Genomic DNA, 17,509 nt, shown 5'->3' with positions numbered 1-17,509 from the left:
AGACACCAGGCTGGTTAAAATGTAGTCCCCTGTAGGTCCTTCTGGTTTTGCCAAAGACCCATAGATCCTTTAAAGGTTCACATGTTCAGCTATGTGATTTTAGTGGGACACCTCCCCCTTGACACCTCTTACATGCTGAATTCTGTCCCTCAGCTCTGAGCAGCTTCTCAGTCTATCAGCTGTTTCTTCAGCACTGGAGGAAGAATAAAGGTACCTGAGGACAGGCTGGTTTTGCTGGCATTGTTTCCTGCTGAGAGCTTGGCTTTTGAATGAAGTCTTTTTTGTTTTGTTTTGTTTTGTTTTATTTTTAAGTTGATTTTGCCTGTGGAGAATCCGAGTTGTATAGGCTAGTCTTGTATAAAGCTATGTCTAGACGATTCACTCATCTGGATTTGTGGGGCCTTTGCTTTTCTTGCCAGGACTATGAGCTAAAGAAAATATTAGTGTATTGGAAACTCACGCTTGAATTTTATATCTCTGACTCTAAATTTGGGTTTTTGTACTTTCTGCCACTCAAAATGTTCTTTTAGTAACTCACAAAGGGTCTATAAACAAGGAACAGGGTAACAGTATTTCAGAACCATGCACTTAGCCTGTGAGTTGCTGTCAATTATATGATCAAGACTAGTACATCCATCTGCTTTAATGCTCCTGGGATTTTAACTGATATTGTTGAGGCTAGCTGAATTTTTAGGAAACTGTCATTACCAAAACCTCCAGAAATACTTGTTGCCTTGTTTCCTTGGGTTGGCGTCATGGTTGATAACAGAATTAACCGAATTCATGAAACGTCTGGTCTAAAGAAGATTGTTGTTCTAAAATTGTCATTAAGTTAATCCTCTGAAGCAAAGCTCTACAGTTCCTTTATTTCTATAAAGGATAATCAGTCACTGTGAGAACCACGTCTAATACATCCTGGGATCCTGACATCTGCAAGGCGTTTTACCAGAGTGGCCTCACTCCAACACAGACACTACATAGGTCTTCTTATATACATTCTAGAGACCAGAGAACTGGGGATCAGAGAAGCTCATCCGCCTCCATTCACTCACACAGCTTAGACTTCTAATAACAGCCTGAATTCAAGCCCGGGGTTTACAAAGCCTGTGATTATCCTATCATGTCGTACTCCTTGTGCGTAAGCTATTGTTGATCGTCTTACTTCAAAACAAAACCTCAGACTAGTTGTATAGCATTCTTCCTGTCACCATCTCTTTTTCTGTCACAATGATAGAGCACAAAATCAACTTAAGGGAGAAGGGGGTTTATTCTGCTTCTCAGTTCAAAGGTAGCAGTGCCATGACAGCAAATCAAGGCAGCAAGATCCAGAAGGAGCTGGTCGCACTGTGTGTGCAGTCAAGAGGCAAGAGCATTACAGGAAGGGGTACTAATGCTCAATCCTGTCCACTTACTCACTCCAGGAGCTCGGTCGTGAAAAGGGAGGCAGTTAATGCAATCAAGATAGCCCCATACAAACATGGCCAGAGGTCTGTCTCCCAGGAGTTCTGGATTCCATCAAGTTGACAATTATAACTAAGTATCAAATTGTCCTACTAAGACATTAGGTTAACCTGAGAATTGATATACATATACTTGTTTTAGATGTAGATATTTTAAATACATCTCATTATGTGGTTTTATGGCTATATGTGAAGCAACTATACACTGTGATTCTGAGCAGATAAATAAGTGTGCTTTCTGTAGGAACTTGGATATAGAGGAAATGATGAGGGTGAGATAGTTGGAAGGTACATGGGAGACTTGGTTATTATTTTAAGATGAAGCCTTGGGAATATACTAATTTTCTAGTGGAATGGAATGTATACAAAGCAAGCGAGATCCTTGGGAAAGGGAGCGTGTGTTCAGAAGAACATTCCAGAGAAAGCCCTGCTGACGTTATCAGGAGTCTAAGAAACTTGTTAGGATAAGAAAAGTACCTTTCCTCAGAAGCAGAAAGAATGACAAGCAATGCAGAAATCACAGGCCCGCGAGATTAGACATCTTTGGGGAAGAATAAGTTAAAGGAATTCCCACTCTGGCAGACTCAATTCTATCTTACGTATAAAGTGGATGCCGGTTACACAGTCTGGTCCTCCTGGGTTAGAGAAAGAAAAGAATTTTTGTTCCTCCAGCATCGGAAAGGTCATGGGTATCAGCAAGTGTAGCAGGCTTCCCTTTGTTCGTCCTGGGGGGTAGTACAGCAGATCCTCGTGGATGCCTGCATACAAAGGGCGGTGTGTTACAAGAGGAGAAACAATACAGATGTCACCAGCTGTTGACTAACAAGCAAGATGTACAACTAAATATTGTCCAGGCATTGGAAACTCTCCAAAACACAGATGAACCTCAGATACTCCACTGGGTGAAGACATTACACAGGGAAGACTTTGTAGTATATAATTTCAACTAATGTGGGGTTTCCAGGAGGGCTGGATGTTTCCTGACACAGCAGAGCAGGGGCTTGGGCAGGGAGTGGGGGCAGGGAAAGGGGGCAAGTTGGATCATAAGCAATGCGACAGCTCAAACTTGATAGACTGCTTTTCCGGTGTTGAGCTGTGGTGCTTTTCTCCCAACAATATCTGGTGGAGAGGAGCACTTGGAGAGAGAAATGGTGATGTTCAAAAGTGAATGGACAGAAGCGTCTGTTGAGGGCCGAGTGCCCACTAAGGCAGACCGCTCATTTATAGACCTGGGTCAATGGCTTTCTTCATTACTAGGAGTCTTGCCTAGGGTCGCCCTCAGAGATTCTAGGGAGCTTCCATTGTACTATTTCCACCTTGCCCCTGAAATGCTCCCTGATTCCAGTTGTCTCAGCGCTCTCTCTCTCTCTCTCTCTCTCTCTCTCTCTCTCTCTCTCTCCTCTTTTCTCCCTCCCTCCCTTACCCACTCTCATTTAAAGATTGATTTATTTTATGTACATGAGTACACTGTCTGCAGCTACACCTGCATGCCATTTAAGGGATCAGAACTCCTTGTAGATGGTTGTGAGCCACCATGTGGTTGCTGGGAATTGAACTCAGGACCCTTGGAAGGGTAGCTAGTGCTCTTAATCCCTGAGCCATCTCTCCAGCCCTAGGTGTTTCCTTCTTAATCTCTTTCCAGAGTCCTTTTCCCTTTTCCATCTCTCAGGTTCTACCTTTCCCTTTTATCTTATATTCCCTTTAGCTTAGCTACACTGGCAACTAGGCTATCAGTGGAGAGGAAAAGAAAATTAATGGTGTGTGTGTGTGGGGGGGGGTTGACTAGGGATCCCATTGACACTGCTAATCCCCCAGGGCTCAGATGAACTCAGAAGTTTTCCATCAGTTCTAAGTCTTGTCTCCCTCAGCCCCCAGCCTTTGTGAACTGGCTAACCATGAAGTTAATCAGCACAGATTTCTCCTCCTTCCGTCTCCTCCTTTCTTTGAGCAGTTCCCAATCTGCTAATTTTATTTATTGTCTCTGCCCTCTGCAGCCTTATCACTTTCTTTTCTGTGGCTAAAGGCTCCTCCCGCCATTAATCTATCCCCTTCTCGGTTCTGAAGCAAGAGTTCAGCTAGAGAAGCCCAAAAGCTTCTCAACGTGTTTTTAAAGGGAGATTGTGTTTTTAAAGATTTATTTATTTTTATGTATGTGAGTACACTGTCGCTGTATTCAGACACACCAGAAGAGGGCATCAGATCCCATTACGGATGGTTGTGAGCTACCATGTGGTTGCTGGTATTTGAACTCGGGACCTCTGAAAGAAGAGTCAGTGTTCTTACCCTCTGAGCCATCTCTCCAGCCCCACTACTCACCATTTTCAGTTCAAGTGAATACGTTTTCAACTATGTCCAACAAATCCACTTACAGCCCTGCATCGCCTCACCATGGTGGCTTCGTTACCTGCTTTATTTCCCTCACATTGACTCTCGTACACTGCCTCCATGCCCAAGGAACCCACGTCTGGGAAAAAAGGAAGAAAACTGATTTGGACTGGGATATTTCTAATATTGTCATCATCTTCCAAACAAAAGTATACTGACACCAGTAAAGAAAGCCACAGTATGAAAATATTCAAAGTAGAACTAGGACTCTTATACGTGGAACTAGAAAGTACCAGGTAGAGGATGGAGACAAGGACCTTCCCAGGAGGAATGATACCCAAAGCATGGTGTACTGGCAGGAGATGGGGCGGGTAGCATGTTTCTTCGTCTCCATTTCAAATGCTGAGCGAAGCAGAAAGCAAACAGTGGTGAGATATTTGTCAAGTGAATGGTTGAATGAACAATGTGTTCTCTAGCAATTTACAGAGTCTCTGTGTCAGACTTTCATCTCTAGTATGAAAGAATTGGACCAGAAATCCCTTGGGCCCATTCCCAAGCCTGCAATTTGGTTTGCCCTTCTCTTTCTCCTGCAGTGCAACTCCCCAGCCAATACCCACATTGATCCACAACCCTCTCCCCTCCCTAGAGCTCCTACATGGCAGGTGCTGGTGGAGCTTTGAAATTGCTTTTTTAATATATGAGTCTAAGGCCCTCTGGTTCTTGAAGAAAGCATATAAATGAGGACGCCTTTCAATGAAATGTGCAAAAGCAGTAAATGAAGCCTATAAAGGAAAAACACATTTATGCTGAGACACAGAAATATCCACTTTAATAGAATTTTATGTGTCATAGCACAGTGGTGTGCTGTTATCCACTGAGATTTGATTCCTGAAACTCATGTTATTTCGGGCTTTTATCTTACGACATTCAATCCTCTTGTACACATTTTCATCAGCCCAATGTCTTTCTCCCATGAACCTACCGCTACTTGATAGCCCAGTCATTTGAGAAAGAGACATGATTGGAGCACAGGGCAGGAGGGCTGCTAATCTGTGTGCCAGGAAGTCTGAGGCCTCAGGACATGATCTGAGCTCTTCATCTGTTAGTGCCTCTGCTAACTGCCTGGGTGGAGATGTGCTCAATTCAATTTGTGGCAATTATTCTGAGAGGATCAAATGCACCAGAGTCATGCAGTATGGCAGATCCTCAGAGAGAAATACTTAGTACCCATATCTTCTTATCCTACAATTAAACAGGAAAAGATAAGAAGGGAAATGGAACAGCTAGGAAGAAGAGGCCTGTATGGACCAGAGCAGGAAAGCAGTGGCAGTAAAAAGAACAGTGCTTAAGGAAGGAAAACTCTTAGGGCCGAGGATATTGTAGCAAAGAGCCCGGGAAAGCTGCCCTGCACTATTTCCCACTCTCTCACCCTGTAGGAAGCGTGGTCTAGGGATAGATTGTCCTGAAGATGCCAGGAGACATTTCGTTTTAGCTCTGAGCCTTCTAGTCTAGCTAACAATGGAGTGTTAACAACGGTGTGGGGTTGTGTCATGGAGACCAGCCGTCAGGCTTGGGCCTTTGAAAATGATCTTAAAATTCTAGAAGCATCTTAACCACTTTCCAAATGTTTTATAGAACGCGAGAGACCAAAAACAGGGGCGAAATTATTTCCTTTTTTTAAAGCTCTACAGCCCTCACAGTGACTGAATACTTTCGTTACTTCTGGAAATCAAAGTTTTAGTGTATTTTGTATAGCACTGAAAACACTTGACTTCTCAGTCTTGTCCCATTTCAGGGCCATTTTTAATACGATGTCAGCTAACTTGTATAATGGAATGTATGTATTCATGAAGCAAGCTTTCTGTTTTGCTGAATTTGAATCACTTCGACATTGTTTAAAATAAGTCATATCTAAAATGGTCTACACCACTTGAACTTAGAACCCTCCTTTCCCGGGTTTCTTTCAGGAAGCACTGATAAGGTCTCCAGGGCTAAGGGCTGAGGTCGCTGGAATGGGCATCACTTCCAGTCCAGTGCCTTTGCTTGTGGTGATAAGAACACCTGCCAAGGGACTGTCCAGATGGCCTCAGCCTGACATCTTTCTGACATCCATTCATTTGGCGATCAGTCATGAGACTATGAATAATTATTGAGAGACTCCTATGAGCAGTGCTTGCTGCCAAGCTCTGAGAATGATTCAAGTCCCACAGAGGCTGTGTCCACACATCACCTTCATCCTCCTTTGCTTGGCCATTAATATCTTCACTTACCATCAGAGTCCTGTTATTAACCCATATTTATTATAAAGAGTTCGGTGCTATTAACCTTAACTAGTCAGTCTCAAGCTTTCTGGGCAGTCAGCTCAACTTATAAGATATTTATAAGGAAATGTCTGAAGCCCAGAAACATAACCCTGTGACGAAGATTAAACGTTGTCTGAGAGCAAAGTTCCTTTTCGCAGAAGGCGAGAATCAGAGGAAGGGTCATAGGGACTAAGATAGACTGTGTGGAATTATGGTTGAGGTGAGGTAGAAGATGCAGCAGAACTTTGTGTCTTTGTTATGTGTTCCTGCTCAAGAGATGCTTCTGCTCCTCATTAGGGAACTGATAAATAACTCCATCGTATACGCTCTGGCATAGCATCTCATATTTACTATGTATGGGTATGTAGCTCTATGATAATTCCTTACCATCTGCAGTCTCACATGGAACCAAATCAAGCCTAATCCTCTTTCTTCCCTAAAGTACCTGGCTCATGTTAGACAGGAAGCTGTACTGTGCACTATTGCTACCCATCCTCATTTTCTATTTCTTCTGTAGCCTCGTTTCCATTTTTTATAATGAAAAGACCTTTAATAGAAATTTGTAAATCCATGAGCAGGACATCAAAATCTACTCAAGCAGCGATGAGATCTTCAGGTAGATGACATCACCCTGTAGAAATATACACGGGAGAGTCAAGAATAGTGTGCAGAAGAATGATGGCTGAGGAAGGGAAAAGGCTCGCCCGTATCTGTACATGTCTACAGGAGGCCAGCAGGAACCTATAAGTGGGATCTTCTGAGACATAATTACCTTACATTGCTGTCCAACTTATAAAACTCCACTTACTCATCAGAACTACTACTGGGCAGACAAGTTTCCTGTTTTTATTGATCCCATACTCCTCATCCACTCTCAGCCCTATTCCCTCCCCTTTTGACATCTAGGAAACTTAGGTTCACTTTTCAGATCTGATCTGAGACATCTCTCTTCCCGCAAGATTCCTAACCTAGATTATTACCTTTCTCTGGCCTCTCTAGTGAGCCCCCACTGCCTGCACCACAGCCTTAGTTAGCCCATTGATTGCTCTGTCTACTGATGTAAGGAAAGAGCTCGTCAGTGCAAAGAGCAAAGGAGCATGCCTCACTCACTCCTGAGAGCCCCACACACCAGAGTCACTCCAAAATATTTATTAAATGAATAAATGCATCGGTCGGAATGTTAGATGAATTATTTCACTAATATGTCACTCCTCCATCCAAAGAGTTCCTGAATATCCAGACAAGTATTTGTTCTGAAACCCAGATATTGTACTAGTTCATAAATATTGCTAAAGCAAAATTCCTTAGGGTAAGTGGCTTATATTCAATAGAAATATATTTCTTAAAATTCTGAGTCAAGGAAATGCAATATTAAGGTGTCCGTGGATCAGCTTCTGGTTAGGGGCTGATTTCTGGATTCCTGAGGATGCTTTTGCGTGCTGTTTCTGTGTGGTACAAAGGATAACATTTCCTCTATAAGAATACTTATCTGATTTGTGAGGGCTTCACCCTTGTGATCCAAGTATCCACCAAAGAGTCCACCTTGTAACAGCTGATTCTTTAGACAGGTCCATAGGCAATTAGGGTTTAACATACAAAGTCTTAGAACATACAAAGATTCAATTCAAAACAGGCACTTGCCCCTATCTTATACTCAAATAAATATTAAAAAACACTTAATTTAGGCCACAGCTTGAGACATACACCAAAGTAGAATAAGGAAATTCTAACTGGTAGAACATTCCGTTTCCAAATGTACTGAGACCTGTAAGGACTGCATATTTGATAGACAACTAGAAATAACAGTGCATAGTTGTATAAGCCAATTCTCTTAACCCTTGAATGCCACAAAATGGTTATGATAAAGTTCTATGACTAAATGGGCATGAAGAAAATAAAAAAGAAAAATTGAAGGTCATGAAGTAAATTAGTTTACCATCTTGGGGTAGGATTGAAAGGTTTCAAAGAAAGCTTATTATCAGTTGTCATTCTCCGTCACATTTGTACCAGTTCCTTTCTACCATAACTATAGAAGACCTTGAGATTGCAGATAGAGTGTATAGGGAAGCCACCAGTCACCTTTGTGATGGTTAGAGCACAAACTACCTAGAGCACAAAGTGGAGAGGTGGCAACATGGCAGTGAAAGTTCTCCACTTTCTCTGTCACAGAAAACCCTTTTCTCCTCTCTCAGACTTCTGTAAAATGTATTCATTCATTCATTCATTCATTCATTCATTCTACATCCTAATCACAGATCCCCTCCTTTTAGTCCCTCCACAAACATCGTCCTCTCCCATTCTTTATCACCCCACTCTGGCACATCAAGTCACTGCAGGACTAGGAATATCCTCTCCTATTCAGGCCAGACAAAGTGACTCAGTTAGGGTTACTGGATCCAGAGGCAGTTAACAGAGTCAGGGATAGCCTCTTCACTCCAGTTACTGAGGGATCCACATGAAGATCAAGCTGCACACCTTGTAGGAAGGTCCTAGGTCCAGCCCATGTATGTTCTTTGGTTGGTGGTTCAGACTCTGAAAGCCCCAAGGGCCCAGGTTAGTTGGCTCTGTTGGCTTCCTGTGGAGTCCCTGTCCTTTTCGAGTTCCTCGATCCTTCCCCCAACTCTTCCACAAGACTCCCCAGGTCCATCAAGTGTTTGACTGTGGTTCTCTGCATCTCTTTTCATTGGCTAATGGATGGAGCGTCTCAGAGGACAGTGACACCAGGTTTCTGTCTACCAGCATAACAGAGTATCTTCAATAGTGTCAGGGATGTGTTCTTGCCCGTGGGATGGGTCTCAAATTGGGCCAGTCACTGGTTGGCCGTTCCCTCCTTTTCTCACCACCTTGTCCCTGCACGTCTTGTAGGCAGGGCACACTCTGGGTTGAAGGTTTTGTGGATTTGTTGCTGTCCTTAGCCCTCCACTTGGTCGTCCTGCCTTGGCCACTTCAGGCTCCGTATCCTCTACTGCTAGAAGTCTCAGCTGAGCCACCCCTGACGACTCCTCCCCGTGTCCCAGGTCTCTGGCACATCCTGGAGATCGCCTCCATGCAGCCCCCTCTCTGATGTCTGTTTTCTCTCCCTGGCTCTGACTACACTTGAACCCCTGCCCCATCCCTGTCTCCTCTTTCACCCAATTACCTTCCTCCATTCACCTTCGATGTCAACTTTATTTCCCCTTCTGAGTAAGATTCAAACATCCTTCCTTTGGCCCTCACTATTTGGCTTCTTTGGGCCTACAGATGTAGGATGGTCATCTTGTACTTTATGGCTAATATCCACTTATAAATGAGTACCATGCAGGTCCTTTGGATCTGGGTTATCTCGCTCAGGGTGATATTTTCTAGTTTCATCCATTTGCCTGCAAAATTCATGATGCCCTTGTCTTTAATAGCCCAATAGTATTCCATTGTGTAAAGGAACCACATTTTTTTTTTATCCATTCTTCAGTTAAGTGATATCTGGAGACTATTCAGTTTCTAGCTGTTATAAATAAAGCTTCTATGAGTATGAAGCAAGTATCCTTGTGGTATGGTGGGGCAGCTTTTGGGTATATATCCAGGAGTAGTACATCTGGGTCTTGAGGTAGAACTATTCCCAACTTTCTGAGGAACCGTCAAATTGATTTCCAGCGTGTATGTCCCAGTTTGCCTTTCTTCCCACTAGCAGTGGAGAGCTGTTCCTCTTGCTCTACATTCTTGCCAGCACGTGCTGCTCCTTGAGGTTTTGATCTTAGCCATTCTCGTGGATATAAGATGGAATTTCAGAATCGTTTTGATTTCCCCTTTCCTGATGACGTTGACTGTTGCTTTAAGTGCTTCTTGGCCATTTGATATTCCTCTATTGAAAATTCTGTTTAGCTCTGTACCTCCTTTTAAAAACTGGGTTACTTGAGTTATTGGTATCTAATTTCTTGAATTCGTTATGAAGTTTGGGTACAAGTACTGTTACATTGTGTAGAGTTGGTGAAGATATTTCCCCATTCTGTAGGCTGCCATTTTGTCCTGTAGACTGTGTCTTTTGCCTTACAGAAGCTTTACAGTTTCACGAGGTCTTGTTTATTAATTGTTGATCTTAGTGCTTGAGCTACGGGAGTTCTATTCAGGACGTTGTCTTCGGTACCAATGTGTTCAAGGCTATCCCTCACTTTCTCTTCCATTAGTTTTATGTTGAGGTCTAAGATTTATTTATTTACTATGTAAATGATGTTCTGGCTGCATGTATGCCTCCACACCAGAAGAGGGCGCCAGATCTTATAATAGAGGTGTACGAGCCACCGCGTGGTTGCTCGGGATGTCAGTTAGAGCCATCTCTGCAGTCCCGTATTAAACGTTAAATGTTCAAAAGTGTAGTCTAGGAAATTATTTCAGTGAGATACCTCAGCAGATGAAGGGTCTTGCTGCCAAGCCTGACCAGCTGAGTTCAGTCCCTGGAAGTTGTCCTCCAACTTCCACGGGGGTGTCATGTTACCTCCATAACCCCACACACAGACCCCAACACACTAAATAAATAAATACATATTTAAAATACATTATTTCAATAGATGTTTTTATAAGTCAAACTAACTACCTAACTTTGTTGTAAATTGTAGAAGATACATAGTGTTGTAAGGAAATATTTATGAGAATGGTTTTTAAGAAGCAAATAATAAACACCTCAGGGACATAGTCTAGGATTTGGAGGAGGGCTTATGAGCAACGTACATAATTAGGAAAAACAAGATAAATTTTAAGTGTCTAAATAATAAAGCAATGGGGCACATTAGGAGATTTTCTTCTCAGCCTTTTAAAAGATTATGAGTTTGCGTTTTACCATTTCTATGAATAGGTAGAATCATTAAACGTTGAAATGTATCTTTTTGATAGTTTAATAACTACAATCTTTAAGATTTTTCCTTATGTTCTTTTATTTTATCGTCACAATTCTATCCTACACTTCCTCCTCCTCCTCTATCTCCCAATTTTGAAACATTTTATAGATTTTTAATTCGGTTATTAACATCAGCTACTGCTACTTTGAAAAGGTATAGTTTTTGTTTTAAAAGAGTCAAAAACAAAATGAAGTTACTTTCTGAAAAATAGCAACCCAAGTTTTATAAATTTCATTTGAAAACAATTTCTAATAAACAGAAATTTGACATGTTTGTGAACTTGGAAAATTGCATTGTGTTATATTTGATAATATAAAGATTTGCTGTACTTTACAAGTATGGTACTGTAATTATGCTATGATTTTTAAAAGATTTATTATCATTTGAGTATATGCTATTGCTTTAAAATAATAAAACATGAAAGAAAATAAATCTTCAGACAGATATAAAGATCATCATAAATTAGAAGGTGGGATATATGTAGTATAAAAATCTACTTTGGCAGATGTTTGAAATAATTTACAATTTAAAGTTAAAATGAGAAAGGCTAGCGGTTAGGTTAAACCGAGAGAAAATAAATGTTTTTCATTTTCTTAGCAAAGTCGAGATTTTAGAATGGCTGTTTCTGGAACCTTCCCCCTGGTGTTGGAAAAGCTGTTGCAATTGTTCAGATGTATCTTCTCTGACGTTGATTTAATTAACTTCCTTTAGTACCCATCCAACTAAAAGTATGTGTCTGAGAAGCATTTTGTGTTTATTTTCTTCAGGATTGTGGAGAAAGGCTATTACAGTGAACGCGACGCAGCCGATGCTGTGAAGCAGATCCTGGAGGCAGTTGCTGTAAGTACGAATGAGCAGCCGTGAGTGTTCAACCCTTGGCCACCTCTGCCTTTTACAGGCATCATTCAAGCCACGCAGGTGTGTGATGTCAATGCAAGCAAAGTGCAGGTGTGGATGAGGTAGCACAAGAAAATATGCTTAATTAACGCACATAGCGAACTGGCTACTCGCATCTGAAGGATGTGCCGCCCTGTAGGTCCATCGAGCTATTCACGTTCTGTCGTGAGTTCATATTAGGTTCTACTGCTCTTACTTGTTCTCTAACATCTCCTTCCTCACTTTTCAGTGTATTTCTTTGTTGGTTTTATTTTATGCAGTTCGATTGAAAATGGAAGAAGGTAAAATAAGTTAAACATGGGCCCTAAAGCATAGAGATTGCTGCTGCTGCATTTCCTTTTATATTTGAGGGAAAATATAAGATGAAATTTTATATTGACATACAACTTTTTAAATTAATCGTGGAAGCAAATACACGTTTATGAATACGTCATTTCACAATTTGGTTCGAAATTCAGGTAATTGTTACCTAGATGAGACACGTTTAAACTATGCTGATTAAAATCTTCCAATATGGTCGCTGGTTTCCATTTCTACACACACACACACACACACACACACACACACACACACACACACACACACATGCACATGTATGTGTCAGGAACCCAGAAGATGCTGTCGGAGTCCCTGGAGCTGAAGTTATAGAGTGCCCTATCTGAGTGCTGGCAGCCGAACTCAGATGGTCTGGAAGAGCAGTAAGCTCTCAGCTGCTGGACCATCTCTCCAGCTCTGGTCACTGGCTAGATTATCTTAATGATTCATTGTTGAGCGTGAAGCTAAAACAACTTTTTTTCTGAGCATACACAACAGGTCCCAAAGAAGGATGTTTACCAGAATTAGTTAAAAAATAAAATAACCACACACCTTTGCTTCCAGCATTCAGGAGGCATCCCTTGAGTTTGAGGCTAGCCAAGTTACAGAGAGAGTTCTGGCAGAGCCAGGGCTGTGGAGAGAAATCCACAGCCAAATAATACTATTCTTCAGCTTGTTTTCTTAAGAAATCACCCAAAAAAAAAACCAAACACACGTTCCACTCATTTCATCCACAGGAAAAACAAGTGTGGGCTGGGAAGAGGCTTGGTGGATAAGAGAATTTGCTGTGCGACCGAGAACAGAATTCAAATACCTGGTACATATGTTGAAACCAAGGCATCACTCTAGCCCCAACACCATGGGTAGAAACGTGCTGGTCCTGGTCACTCACTGGCCAGCAACCCTAGAAGCTACAGTGAGTTTCGGGTTCACTGAAAGACTCTGTCTCAAAAAGTAAGATCAAAGAAGCTGATATGACTCCGTGGTTAAAAGCATTTGCTGCAAAGTCCCAGGGTCTGAGTTGTATCCCCAGGACCTATAAGGTAGAAGAAAAGAATCAACTCTATTCTGCACACATACATTATGACATATGGATGGACACACACACACACACACACACACACACAAACACAAAATGAAGTAAGCAAACAAATATGGTTGTAAAAATAAACACTAAGGAGGTGAGCAATAGAATACTATTTACACTAACACACACATCCTAACGTACGCATGGATGTACATATCACACAGAGAGACGGGGAAAGAGAGAGAAAATAGAGAAAAGGAAAACACTGGAAAGGATTAATAAAATTTTACCCTATATGTACGACATACGTCCTGGCTACTTGTATACTGCGTATCAAGTTCATATTCTCACTGTACACAAAAGCAGCCACATTCTACGTTATTTTTCACCCTAGTTTCTTAGGCTTGCAAACTCGGGAATGATTTCCAATACATCCTCTCTCTCCTCTCCTCTCCCTTCTCACCTCGAGTTGGATCTCCCTTCATCTGTCCCTGAACCCAATCTCGCTCACCACCGAGACGGTGTGCTGGCGCACGTTTCCAAAATGTGCTTCTATTTGCTCCGATTCCTGTCCTTAAGTGCATGTCTAGAATTGTCTTTCGTAATTGCTACTTCCGTTTGGGGAGGTCTTAGTTCAACAGTGGCAGTAGTAAGTGTATATTAAAGACTGATTTCTAATCTGTCAGACTTTGCGGGTAGACCTCGCTCACATCAGCCAGCAGTCAAAGGCAACGTTGGGAGTCAGAGCTGAGCTTGGCTTTGTACAGGAGCTGGGGCGTATCCCTAATTTCCTCTTCTAAATCCGGCCTAACATTTCACCCTAATATGGTAGTGGGAAGGCTGAGAGTGTACATCAGAGCGGCGTTCAGGAGAGCAGAAGAGCAGAGCATTAAATCGATTCTTTACTAAATGTTGTAAATCTGGACAAACAAAAGCTGACCGTTAGCTCAGCTTACGATCATTCAGGACGCTTTTCTGTTGCTTTACATGTTACATCAACCAAAAGTTTAAGCCCAAGGTACGCTGGTGATTGGGGTGTGGGAGAGCTTCTCCCGTCACGGGAGAGCTTCAGGCAGGCTCCCGAGCGGGGCACTTGTAGATTACCACCCAGGCTAGCATGCTTTCGTGTTTTTACCTCTGTCACCTGCTCTTGGTTCCACACATGTGGCTCTTTGTGGTGCAGTGTCACCTGTTCTGTGTTATGTGGGCCAGTGCACGGAAGGGAACAGGAGAGATACCCGTGTCCTTCCACAGAACTCCTTTTCTCAGGCTTCTCTAGAGAAAGGACACTTTTCTTGTTTTCCAAAACAGAATAATCTCAGGCAAGCGGCTGGAGCTACCAGGACCCCTTGCACACTGAACTTGGTTCCCAATGTGCTTCCTCTTTTATAACAGTCACTGTTTTTCGTCTTCAGAAAGTGATGCAGTCAACATGTTCGTTAACGTGCCCCTATGCTTTGAGCCTTCTGAACGTATATAAAAATACCCTTGATCTCCAGTCCAGACTTTAAGACAGAAGCTGCATTCGGCTCAGCTTGAATCAGAAAACCCCTTCGTAGTCCAATGGGCTCTGGATGGGGCGAAAAATGTGGGGTATGAATGTAGTGAGAGCAGGGTAAGGAGAGGCTTCTGGAGGGGGTGCGGAGTGGTGCGGAGTGTAGTCATGGGTGTGTGTGTGTGTGTGTGTGTGTGTGTGTGTAGTCATGGGTGTGTGTGTGTGTGTGTGTGTGTGTGTGTGTGTGTGTGGAGTGTTCTGGGGAGTGGGGCGGCTAGACTGCACCTCTGGTACTTTCCATTCTGCTGCCATTCTTCACTGCCAGCTCTTCAGATGCGTGTCTGTCCTTCATGGAATGTTACATGTGGGTGCAGTTCTGAATGACAGTCTGATGTATGCTGTCAGAAGACAGTGATTTCAGGACTGGAGAGATGGCTCAGTATTGAGCACTTGCTGCTCTCACAGAGAGGCTGGGTTCAGTTTCTAGCATCCCCAGGGTCCTTTACAACTGTCTGTAACCCCAGTTCTAGGGCACCAGATGCCCTCTTCTGGCCTCTGTGGAGCAGGGCAAACATATGGTACACTTGCCTATGTGAAGACAAAACACTCATACACATAAAAATAAATACACACAGATGGGTGCCAACATCCCCGCTTTTTTTTTTAATTAAGTGTGATCTCACTTTAAGTAAGATCTTACTTTGAAGGGAGCCTTCCTTGTGTACCTCGCATGAACCAACTTCCTGAGACCAAGTGCAGTCGCTTTCCACACCACACAACCTTCCCTTTGTATTCAGGCTGTCTCAGGCAGGCACATGCAGAAATCTCTTTTTTCTCTAATACTAGCCTAGGACTCTGGCCCTGCCCTTCAGGCTTGTCTCACCTTGGTGACACTGCCACTCGACATCTGTCTCCTAAAATCCTAGTCTTCATCCTACTGAATCTTGCCAGTCTGAATGTTGCCAGGCAACAACATGAATTTGACCACTTGTTCTCATCATTACTAATCCCTCTAATACCCTGCCAAACCTAACTGGCTACACAGTTCCATGACCTCACATCCGCTCTCCTCCCCTGGAGTTATGACGCCAGTGATAAACCATTCTAATCACTCCTATGATTAGGCCACATTGGCACCTGAGAACTCTCTGGGTGCGGTGAGGAAGCCTGAAGTCCTAACACCTCGCAGGCAGAAGCAAGAGCATAGTGAGTTTGAGGTCAGTGTGTGCTATACACACAACGAGCTCTAGGCTAGCCTGGGTTACACAGTGACTTGGGAAAAAAGACAGAACAAGATCATCAAACGTTCCTGGATATCCCAGAATATCTTCCATATTGAGGGCTCTCCCGACACCCCACTTTCAGGACACTTGACCACCACTCTCCTTTTCTGTGTTGGCCCCCGTTAGTCCCCTTTTTTGATCCTAGAAAGATCTAAGCTAATTTCTATCTCGAACCTGTTTTCTCTGATCCCTATTCTGTCACATTTGATCATAGTTTATGTTCTGCTTCCTGGTTCCCACTGTAAGGTTCTGACTCTAGAGCGACCTTCCATTGTGTGAAAACTGTGCCTTCCGCATCCTTTCCAAGCTGCCTCAGTTCAAAACCATGCGTTATTGTCTCCACGAACCTACAGGAACCTGGTAGTGTAGCTTGGTTCAGTACCGCATGTTATTGTGTTTGTGAACCTACATTACTTGAGAGTGTACTTTACTTTGTGCTTAATATTTATCCCCTAGTCCCACAAAAGTGGGAGCCTGGTTTCCACTGATCTTCTCTTGGTCTGTAATGAGATATCTGGCCTATCCGTTTCATAGGAAACAAAGCAATATCCCATTGCCTCCATGAATGAAATCCCTCCCCAGCTCCCTCCGTGCCATTCCATTCAATTCTGTGTAGTGTGGATCCAGCAGTTTTCTGTTTCTCCTGTCAAGTTGCCTTCACCTGTTGACATGCCTACTGTTCTTGGGTTTATTACAGTAAGCGTGTTTCAGTTTAGCAGTGCCAACAGATAGCTGCCATTAGAAATGCTGGTGACCCTCGGTGAATGGGAACGGATGTTCTTAGCATCGAAATCTCCCACGCAGCACACACCGCAATGGATCCAGTCAGTGAAGCTGCAGATAAGCCTCCCTTAGAAGAGTGAAACAAAACCCCAAGACCTCTGTCTATTCTAGGCCGGAAAGTTAAGCTGATTGCTGTTAATCCTGTGTTTTTTTTTAAAGTATTATTTTACCCATTCACAGAATTCCCGTTTACATTCTAGACTACTACATTCAAGCCAAACAGCCTTGAAACAGGCTATCAAAAGATCTCCGAGAAACTAAGGGTTAACCTAAAGAGAATTCAAACCTTTTCCCCAAATATTTCACAGGTAGAAGGCAAAGCAGATTTAGACTTGAGAGAAATGATTGGCATCTTCAAAATAGCTTATTGTCAACTACAAAGCTATAGATAGCTATGGAAAATGGGACATTTGGGACTCAGGGTAATCTGAAGTCATGGCTTTAAAATTGAGAAATGCCAGGGACTGGCTAGAAAGAGAGAAGGAATGTGGCACTTATGGAGGGAAGGAAGCAGAGCTTGGTGACAGAGGCTCAGCAGGCAAATGGTGGCTGCAGGAAAGGAGCTGCAGAGGTGGCAGTAGTGAGGGACATAGGACAGAAAGGAGACCCTGGAACATCCCACACCCCTGCACCTCACACAGGCTGCGAACACAGAAGCAAAAAGAGCCTGCAGAGCCTGGGGGGAAATATGTTACAGGCATAGCTATCCCATGCATGTGACATATGTCACAGCCTACATTTCCTTTCTCTGTG

At 42.9% G+C, this 17,509-nt stretch overlaps 1 protein-coding gene across 1 annotated transcript in view; it reads left to right on the top strand.

Moving 5' to 3' along the window:
• Positions 1 to 17,509, top strand: part of Camk4 (calcium/calmodulin dependent protein kinase IV) — a 213,000-nt gene that overhangs the window by 143,584 nt on the left and 51,907 nt on the right. Inside the window, exon 5 of the mRNA XM_032885778.1 lies at positions 11,724 to 11,796. Coding sequence (XP_032741669.1) covers positions 11,724 to 11,796 — 73 coding nt within the window. The remainder of the gene's footprint in view (positions 1 to 11,723; positions 11,797 to 17,509) is intronic.

Source organism: Rattus rattus, chromosome 15, assembly GCF_011064425.1.
Source record: "Rattus rattus isolate New Zealand chromosome 15, Rrattus_CSIRO_v1, whole genome shotgun sequence".
In the NCBI taxonomy this organism is placed as follows: Eukaryota; Metazoa; Chordata; class Mammalia; order Rodentia; family Muridae; genus Rattus; species Rattus rattus.
Note: the sequence above shows the minus strand (reverse complement) of the source record. Positions and strands in the feature narration are given on the sequence as shown.